The sequence below is a fragment of the Telopea speciosissima genome, chromosome 8 (assembly GCF_018873765.1).
Source record: "Telopea speciosissima isolate NSW1024214 ecotype Mountain lineage chromosome 8, Tspe_v1, whole genome shotgun sequence".
NCBI lineage: Eukaryota > Viridiplantae > Streptophyta > Magnoliopsida > Proteales > Proteaceae > Telopea > Telopea speciosissima.
This window is the reverse complement of record NC_057923.1, coordinates 29736825-29746703: the sequence shown is the minus strand read 5'-3', so window position 1 is coordinate 29746703 and position 9879 is coordinate 29736825. Positions and strand designations below refer to the sequence as shown.

The 9879-nt window shown below is 39.2% G+C and overlaps 1 protein-coding gene across 6 annotated transcripts in view; it reads left to right on the top strand.

The window, feature by feature from the left end:
• The first annotated feature begins 339 nt into the window (after positions 1–339).
• The window catches only part of LOC122671730 (tryptophan--tRNA ligase, chloroplastic/mitochondrial), a 48725-nt gene continuing 39185 nt past the window's right edge, over positions 340–9879 (top strand). For 2 of the 6 annotated variants that reach the window (XM_043869124.1, XM_043869123.1), the window contains exons 1-4: positions 340–526; positions 630–782; positions 1498–1585; positions 6960–7001. In XM_043869124.1, coding sequence (XP_043725059.1) covers positions 459–526; positions 630–782; positions 1498–1585; positions 6960–7001 — 351 coding nt within the window. In that variant the 5' untranslated portion in view covers positions 340–458. Of the gene's footprint in view, positions 527–629; positions 783–1219; positions 1282–1497; positions 1586–6959; positions 7002–9879 lie in introns of those variants that run through there. The other 4 variants (XM_043869121.1, XM_043869122.1, XM_043869125.1 and 1 more) reach the window with 4 other exon arrangements.

The window sequence follows — 9879 nt, the reverse complement described above, 5'->3', positions numbered from 1 at the left end:
AGCTGTCACCAAGGAATTAGCAAGCAGAAAGTGCTCCAGTAATAGCTGTTGACCTTGCAACATCCTATATATGAATTTTACAAGTGAAATCACATGTTATTATTATGTTTATTAGGTGTACATGCCTGTTGCATAGTGAATATATGTCCGTATTTTTGCTCCCGGATTTTACATAGCAACCGTATTAAACACGTACCATATCATTGCTGTGCATGTTTTATTGCGCCAGATTTTTTAAAAGTATTATTACCGTATGGTCCGTTTAATTGCCGTACGTATCTGTACCCGTATTATTGCCATTCCCGAACTTACTATGGTTTAGAGTCGCACCTCATGGTCGGATAAAGTGGAATCTTTAATTCTCCTTTGCCTATCCAGAGTTCAAATTCCGAATTGGCCGTGGACGGCGGAGAAGGTGATAGAGGAAAAAGAGGGCAATTCTCAATAAGGCATTAAGAATGGGTACCTCTGTCCTCTCCCATGTCATTAGCGTCTCCATCGCTTCACCTTTTTTTCTCAGGTCAATGTACGCCTTCCTTTTCTTTCACTCTCTGTTTCTTATTTTCTTCTTCTGCTCTATTATTCCATCATCTTCTTCTCATTGCGTGTCTTTTTTGTGTTTCTCGCAGGTCAAGTGGTCGACTGCAGAGGAGCTACTTGAAAAGATGGGGACGAATGCATCACTATTGTCTTCCAAGTGGATACATTGATACTTCTCGACGCTACTGTAGTGTTTCGGTCTCCCAATCCGATGCTTCGGAGACAGCTTCGACCTCTGTGAAGTCAGCTATCTCACTTTCTGAAATTTTAATTACTCTCTTAGGAATGCTTCGCCTGATCATCGGGATGTACTTTGTTTTATTGTCAATCCAAAATTTTATTGATTTGCTCCTCATCTATTAGATGTGGCACTCCATATCTCATTATATTTTCAATTTCTTTTATCCTCTAATCTGCTCAAACAGTAAATTTTTTTCTTGGATCCTCACTGAAGCAGTCTATTTCAGTTTTCAATCCCTCCTTTTTTTTTCATAAGAAAAAGAAAAAGAAAAAGAAAAAGAAAAAGAAAAAGAAAAAGAATCTCTTGAGACTATTCTTCGTAGATTCTCTGCAATGTGTACAATCAAGAATTTGGCTGCGTTTTTAGTGCAGACATTTAGTTTGATGTTCATCTGAATCTTACTTGTGTTAGTTTCTTTTCTCTTCGTTTTTTCTTAAGAGTCAGATGAGCTGTTGATCCAACATTTACTTAAGTACGACAATGAAACTCCTGCTTTGCAAGTATAGTGCTTTTTAAAGATCTCCTAGCTATTTCTGTTATTTGAATTTGTTATTAAACTCAAGTGCATTAGATTATTGAAAACTGATGTGTTGTATTGTAACATTGTTATGTAAAAGCTTAACAGAGATGGTATCACAAACATGACTCAAATCATTCGTAAAATGCTATATCTTTTTCTTAGATGTTTTTCTTTACATTCATTCTTAAATTTACAGGAAAAGAGTTGTATCTGGAGTTCAACCTACAGGATCTATACACCTTGGCAATTATCTTGGTGCCATTAAAAATTGGATTTCACTTCAGGTTGTTTGATTTCCCATCTTTTTTTCATTGCTACTAGTGGTCCTTCCTCGAATATTTTGGATGTAATATTTCTTATAAGATCGTTCTAATGATAAATATGTTGTTCATTCCCCTCACATCACTTATTTGATGTTTAACTTCTGATATTTTTTACATTCTTTTCCAACTCTTACTAACAAGGACCTTCAAACTTCTCCAGTTATAATGCATTGCGAGCTAATTTTATTTTTCGCTTCCTGTGTGGCTGAAACTATCAATATTGTTGTTCATTCTTTCTTTATGTAACGTAGGAGACATGATGAAACTTATCCAACGATATATATAAAACAGGAAGTTATGGAAATTTTGCGAAAATTTTGATTCTGAATTAGGGATATATTGATGAAAAATGTATGGAAAAAACATGAATATTTTCAGTAGTAAATATTAAAAGCGGGTATAACCATACAATTAGAACTAGCAAATACTGAAACATATATGCATGACCAGTAAAGGAAATGGAAACAAGTTTGCTTGAAGCCATCATCTTGCTTGAGAAAGGCAGCCAGACTATTTCTGTCCCACATAGTTAAAATATTGAGTATAGTTAACATAACATGATCCTCGACCTCATATTCCAAAAAAAGAAAAAAAAAGTGATGGCATTCATCCAAATTGGCGCATGTTATGCAGGTACCATCACCTTTTCGATTGAAGAGATTCTGCAAAAACAAGTGGTTTAAGAAAAAAATTGAATTATTGTTCGCTTGGGTGATGGAATATGCAAAAAGATCTTTCTTAGGAGACTTGCGGAGAATAGTGGGGCGTGTTGAACAAAGTAAGGGGGCGATTGTTGAGCAAGGCTGGTATCAAGTTCAAAATGGTGTTGTCATTGTTGTTGGGAGATTGTTGAGTAAGGTTTGTATCGATTTCAAGATGGTGTTGTCAGTATTGTTAACCCATTCCATTGGTCATACTTTGTTGGTCAACACACTCACTAGAGGATGGGTGTATTGTTGTTATGGATGAATGCTTGTGAATGAATACAGAGAGATGATGAAATCAGGACCTTTTTGGCTCGCGGAAGAACCTTGGGGTCAACTGCAAACTGGATGAGGTTGACCACGGAGGTTGACCGTGTAATACAGCAAAACTATGGCAGAGAGTTGGTCTCGGGCTTCATGAGAGCCAAGGTCGACCGCAAAAGCATGTGGTAGACCGCATATGACTCACGAGGTCAACCACACAAGTGCGTGTTTTTCCTATTTTGGTAACATCTCGTTTGACGAGATTGAAGATGGGAATTTAGTTACATTTAAGGAAGTTCTGTGAGAATTCTCAAGAGAGAAAACCTCGCTTTAGCTTCCATTGTAGTTGTAGACGCGTTAGATTCCTCATCCCTGTTGTCCTCAGGAATCTTTGTTGATGGAACCAAACACAAGACATGAGTGTCACAGGTCACCGTACCGTCGTCATCATCAGCAGGCTGTTCCTCAACCTCCTCCACTAGAGGAAGTCCATTATAGAGATCCGTCTCCGGATTGGCGTCAACGGCTGCCACTATAGCATTCTTTGGGCAATGGGGGGGGGCTAAACTTTGCAAACTTTCCATATTTGGCTTCAAACCTGTACTCAATAGTAGTCATGTAGTTTGATAATTGCTTGACCATGTTAATGATCTTGTTAAGAATGTTGGTTTAGAATTTCATGAACTGGGTTTAGCCATAGCTTTGATACCAAATAATGGAGACTGGCCTAACCTTATTGTTAAAAGGAAGAGTAGGACTGTAAAGCTGGGATGGTTAAGTATCCAGCCAAGCTCTATTTATAACAAGGTAAGAAAGGAAAATTACAATTATGCCCTCCTCATAGCCGACTATAATTTATAGACATATTAAGGTCGGCTATGAGGGGGAAAAGCCAAGTATGCCCCTGTGGCATACAATTACACAATTAAACACTCCCCCTCAAGTTGGCGCATACATTTTGTTGAGAATCTAGGGGTACTTTGGTCTTTCTATGTCTTATAGTCTTTCTAGTCTTTGCTCCTTAATTTGGAAGTCTGTGGTAAGTACATGGGCATTATTGTCCCCCTGTATTTTTTCACTTAAATACGTATAATAGGGTGTGCCTGTGGTAATTGAGTATTCTCTCTTTCCTGCAGGCAGCCTTCCACGATATCGGCTGTCTTCTTCTTTCTCTTCTCTCTGTCTCTTCTTCTTGCCTTGGTTTGGTTGCAGGTTTCCGGTCTTGTAACAGATGTCACCCAATCCCTTAGTGAAAACATTAGTTAACTGATCACCTGACTTCACAAAGCGTACACAGATCAGTCCAATCTCTAATTTCTCCTTGATGAAATGTCTGTCAATCTCCACATGCTTGGTACGATCATGCTATATTGGGTTATGGGCAATGCTAATTGCTGCCTTGTTATCACAATATAACATCATTGGAAGACGAATAGGAACACCATATCTTGGGGTAAGCTTTTAAGCCACAGTAATTCACATATTCCTTGTGCCATAGTATGGAATTCTGCTTCAACACTAGACCTTGCCACTACATTTTGCTTCTTGCTGCGCCATGTGACAAGATTAACGCCTACAAATGTAACATAACCTGATGCAGATTTTCGATCAGGGGATCCCCCCAATCAGCATCTGTGTAGGCCTCGATACGAAGATGATCATGAGGAGACAGGAAAACCCCTTTTTCAGGAGCTTACTTCAAATAATGAAGAATACGAAGAACAAACTGTATATGAGTAGAATAAGGGTCATGCATAAATTGACTTACCATCACTGCAAATGCAATATCTGGCTGTGTGTGAGAGATAAATCAATTTTCCCACCAACCCTGAGCCTTCTCCTAAGTTATCTATTGCTTTTCCAAAAGGTACTAGGACTTGCACTCAACAATCCATATCTCATGGTGTCTCGTATGCTTCCCTTTTCCTTCCTATCGTGTTTTTGTGTCTTCTCATTCCTTTGTTCTGTGGTTTAACCTACACTTGAGAGACATTTGAAGTTCCTATTACCAGTGTTGGAGTTGTTGGAGATCAGTCCATCGAGTCCAGTTGAAATAAGACTTGAAGATCCCAGTTTCACCTCTTGCGGCTCACTGTTATTAAAGAATTCAGCAGATATTTTCGTGTGGTTATAACTCCTTATCCAGCCAGCCAATACAGCACAAGTTTTGTCAATAAAATGCCCTCATTGAACCCTTCTCTTGGTAGTAAATTGAATCCAATCCATTGGTCATGTTCGATTATATCTGTGAGTATCTAAATCTGAACTTAACCATCTAATTCTGAGACCTATTGATATCTCAGTATCCAACCATTGATCTTGGCTGAAATTTTGAAGGAGTGTTCCAACCATAAGCCCCTACCTTCAACTGGGACAACAGTTCCATCCAAGCAACCTAGTTGCTAATTGTGTTGGCTGTTTAATTTCTGGCTATTTGGCTTGTTTCATACCCTGTGGTAGACCTTAAATTGTTACTTCAGTTTCTGTTGTTGAAGTTCTAGCTGTAAACTGGTGGTATTGTTAGTATGTCAATCCTCCTGTAGAGTTGGTTCTAAGTTGAATGGGTTCTATATTAGTTCTAGACCCTCATTGGAACTTCCTCTAGATTTAATTGCGTTTACATTTCCTAGGACTTAATTGAGACTCTTTTCAAGATATTTAATGAACTTTACATTTTCAAGCTTTTTCACAACTAACAATGAAACTAACTGATAGGAGCACTCACTGTATCAACAATGAAGTCGGTGGTGTAGAGTCTGTCTCTACTCTCTAGTGGCTGCTAACAATGTGGTGGAGCTTCCCAAAAAACGAAAGAAAAGCGCTATAGCAAGAGCCACAATTCCAAGTCTCTTATGGTCCCCATGGATGGAGATATCTCTAATACGTGTTCTATGGGGAATGAATTGGTGGATAAAGATGGGTTCATGGAAGAGGGAGGCACCATCTATATTGATCTCAATGGCCACCACGTTGTATTAGATGAAGCCGAATCGATGGCTTGCAAGCTTCGCTGACCCATCTAGATCCCTAATCCGAGTTGGCATAGGATGTTCCAATTGATAATCCGATTGGGGATGTGGTGACCACTCCTCCTAATGCAAATGATAGTGCTTTTGACGTCAATGGATGGGGAGTTTTTGGATCTAATGGTGCTTTTTGAATCGAGAGTCTTTCCTTAGGTACTACGAATCGCTAGGTAATTCCTCCCATTCCTCCCTATAATCCTAATGGGAAGGTCAACTTTGTATACAGGTGATTGGTTGTTTGGGCCTGATTATGTCGTTTGTTCCTCTTTTGCGTGGTTTCCCTTCAGTTTGATTAGGCTGTAGGTTAGTTCGTTGTTTTGCTATGGAGCTTTCTCCTTGTATTCTTCGTTGTTCTTTCCCCTTTAATTTTTTTTGGGGAAAGATTCTTGGTGCTTCATTAATACATTTTTCATTCATCCAAAAAAAAAGACATTGAAACTAACCTAATAACACCCCCAAGAACCTATTGATATCTTAAAGACTTCACAACTTTAGAGGACTAGATGCAATTAAATAGTTAAATTCGTTTGGGATATGTATCCCTCATATATCATATATGAGCTTTCAAATAGGCCCATTAGAATAGAGAACATAAAAATACTTGGTCTATGGCCCATATAACCCATTAGGCTACTTATTTAACCCATTAGACTAGGATTTGGGCTTGTTCTGGCATGAATACTTGTGTTGGAACCTCTCTTGATCTACATCAAATCTGTTCCAATTCCTTGATTGCATTTTCATGCCATGTGGCACCTTCATCTTGTATTTATAGTTACCAAATTTTGGACATGCATACCAGACTTCCAATCAGCAAGGAGTTGGGGGGGGGGGGCGGGTGTGGGAGAAGTGAAGAGTGAGAGAGTTAGGGTGGGGGAAATAATGCGGTGTGGGTACCTTGTGAAAATTGGGCTTGGACCAGGTAAGGTCTTTTTTACTCGCAATGTAAAGAATTCCTGTCCAAAGTCAAAACATTAGTAATGATATATTGACGTTGATGAAGATGTTCAGAAATAACGTTGATATATTAGTTCAAGCTAGGTGTCTTGAAGAATCTTTTTCTGAATGGTACTTCTATTATAGAATCACCCACAATCATGAAAATCATGGTTGTTGGGTCCATAAAGTCTGGTCCTTTTTATTTGAAACCGTTGCATTCAATCTGGTCCTTTATAATTTTCATCCAATTTATTTCCCCTAGGATTGAATTTCTTTGTTTTAATGGAGTTAGTCTGGTCCTCCTATCATTTTTGTGTTTCTAGGTCAATCTTCTTAATCAAAACCTGTTTTTCACATTTTTTCTTGACATGGGTAATCTATGCTTTTACTCTATTATTGCAGAACACATATGAGACATTCTTCTTCATTGTGGACTTACATGCGGTATGTTTAAAGCTTTTTTCATTTTTCCTCTAATCCTTTTTACCTTTTACTTTTCTGATAGATAAATTCTTGAAAGTATTAGTGATACCATTGGACTTCAGTTTTGCTATTGACATCTTTTCTTTTGAGAGGGGTTTATTGATGGAAAAATCAGAAATTCATGGAGATTAAAAGTACATAGGGATACATAATAATACAACACAACACAAAAATCCTCTAGAGAAGATCACACTGGAACATAACCCCAGAAACAATAAAAAACCATGAGCTTCCACATCCCTCAAAGGAATAGAATCCTGAAAACAAATGATGCATATTAATCACAGAAGTGGGCTTATTTAATAAAAATAAACTTTGGGTTGGGTTACATATATGGTGGGCCTAAATAAGGGTAGGACTTAAGATTACAAGATTTTACTTTAGTAGTTTGTTGAAGTTGGAGTCCTAGTTAGAGTAGGAGCTGTTTTAAGTCTTTCATCGGTCAATTAAATAACTAGTTTGATACTTTGATAACTAGTTGTTTAGGCTATTTCTAGTCATCTTAGGAGTCATAGTTTGAGGCTGTGTGTGTGTGTGTATTCTGAGATAACGATATTCAGTATTCTGAATATTGGCTCTGTGGATTCAATGCTTATTGCTTGGGATGGTCATTAATCATCCAATACAGTTCGGTTTGCTATCTTGTGTAGTCAATCTTGGATGGGATCTATAACAACTGGATGTGAAGAATGCCTTCCTAAATGGAGAACTTGGTGAGGAGGTGTACATGGATATTCCACCAGGGTTTTCTTGTAACAGTAATCAAGGTAAAGTGTGCAAGTTGAAGCGAACACTTTATGGGCTGAAGCAGTCACCTAGAGCTTGGTTTGGTCGGTTTCACAAGGCCATGATTTTTGTGGGCTATAAACAGAGTAATGCTGATCACACCATCTTTATAAAGAGGGCTGGAAAAACCATCACTGTTTTTATAGTCTATGTTGATGACATTGTGGTTACTGGCAACAATGGTGATGAGATCAACTGGTTGAAAAAGTTTCTTGTGCAGGAGTTTGAGATTAAAGATCTAGGGAAGCTACGGTACTTTCTAGGGATTGAAGTTGCCAGGTCGTCTAAAGGCATCTTTCTCTCCCAAAGGAAGTATGTCTTAGACTGGTTGTCTAAAGCTGGTTTGTTAGGATATCACCCTTCAGATACTCCTATGGAGGCTACTGTTCGTCTCAAAGAAAAGGAGGGTGAACCTGTTGATAAAGGCCGGTATCAAAGACTAATGGGGAAGCTGATTTATCTCTCACACACACGTCTAGACATTGTTGTTGCTTTGAGTACTGTGAGTCAGCTTATGCATGTCCCCTATTCTTCTCATATGGAGGCTGTCCTTCGGATTCTTCACTACTTGGAGTCATCTCCCGGAAAAGGCATTCTTTTGTCTCCTCATGGTCATGGTCACCTATGGATAGAGGCATATACCAATGCTGACTGGGCTGGTTTTGCTGATTGGAAATCTATCTCTGGGGGTATTGTTCTTTCGTAGGGGGCAATCTTGTCACTTGGCGTAGCAAGAAGCAGAATGTGGTGGCTTTGTCTAGTGTTGAAGCAGAGTTTCGTGCTATGGCACAGGGCATTTGTGAGTTACTTTGACTGGAAGGCTTGCTACAAGACCTTGGTGTTTCTGTTCATCTTCCTATGATGTTGTACTGTGACAACAAAGTTGCAATCATCATTGCTTATAATCCAGTACAGCATGATCACACCAAGTATGTTGAAGTGGACAGACATTTTATCAAGGAAAAGTTGGAAGACGGATTGATTTGTGTTCCCTTTGTGAAGTCTACTGATCAGGTTGCTGATATTTTCACCAAGGGATTGTCTGGAAAATTGTTCCATCCTTATCTAGTCAAGTTACACATGATTGATATATTTGCTCCAACTTGAGGGGGAGTGTTAGAACGTAGGGGTATTTTAGACCTTTTTCTTATGTTTTTTATGTTTCTATTATGTGGGCTTTAGTCCCACATTGCTATTTTGTACTTTTGTTCTCTATTCTCATTGATATAAATAAAGAGCTTGGGATGGTCATTAATCATCCAAGCCTTGCTCTAATTCTAAATCTATTAACAGTGTTACTTTGTGTATTCTAAGAAGGTGGATTGCTTAGGCCCCGTTTGTTTAGCGGGGTCTGTGTGGTGGGAGTCTTGTGGGATTGGGACCCACATGATGATGGGGTGGCCATCATGAACTGACAGAAATGGAAAAGTTTGAAATTCCCTTGACTTTTCCATTTCATACTCATTTGGTTGCAGAAGATGCGGGCATCATCATCGTCTTCTTCCTCTTCTTCGATTTATTTTGATAATTTTTTAAAGCTTGCATCGGACCTGCAACCTCTGGTTTTTCCCACATCTTTGGCCTGCACTTTTGATTGTCGGCAGCGGCTGCCATTAGTGCATCAGCTTGGTTTTCCCTCTGGTTTCAGCATATCAAAATGATATATTTCTGTAACTCCACAATCCCAGAATTGTAGGGCTCAGGTCGATGGGGTTGATGGTGAAGGACTTTGAAGTATTCGTTGCAGGGTGGTGCAATGCACAGGGAGCAGTGGACGGTTCAGGGATGTGATGGCTGGGTACAGGGGGTTGGTGCGATGCCTGGGCAGGGACGCCATTGGTGGTTAATGGATGCGATTACTGGAATTGGCGTTCTGGTTTACCTATCTTCCCCATGAAGCTCCTCTGTCTTGCAGCAGCAGCAACTACAGTGAATAAGGCCCAACACCACCAAGTCCCACCGATTTGGTGGGACTCTTGTGTGGGATGGGGTGGGAGAAACAACTGGCCACATGGGTCAACAAGAAAATTGATTGTGTTTTTTGTTGTCAACC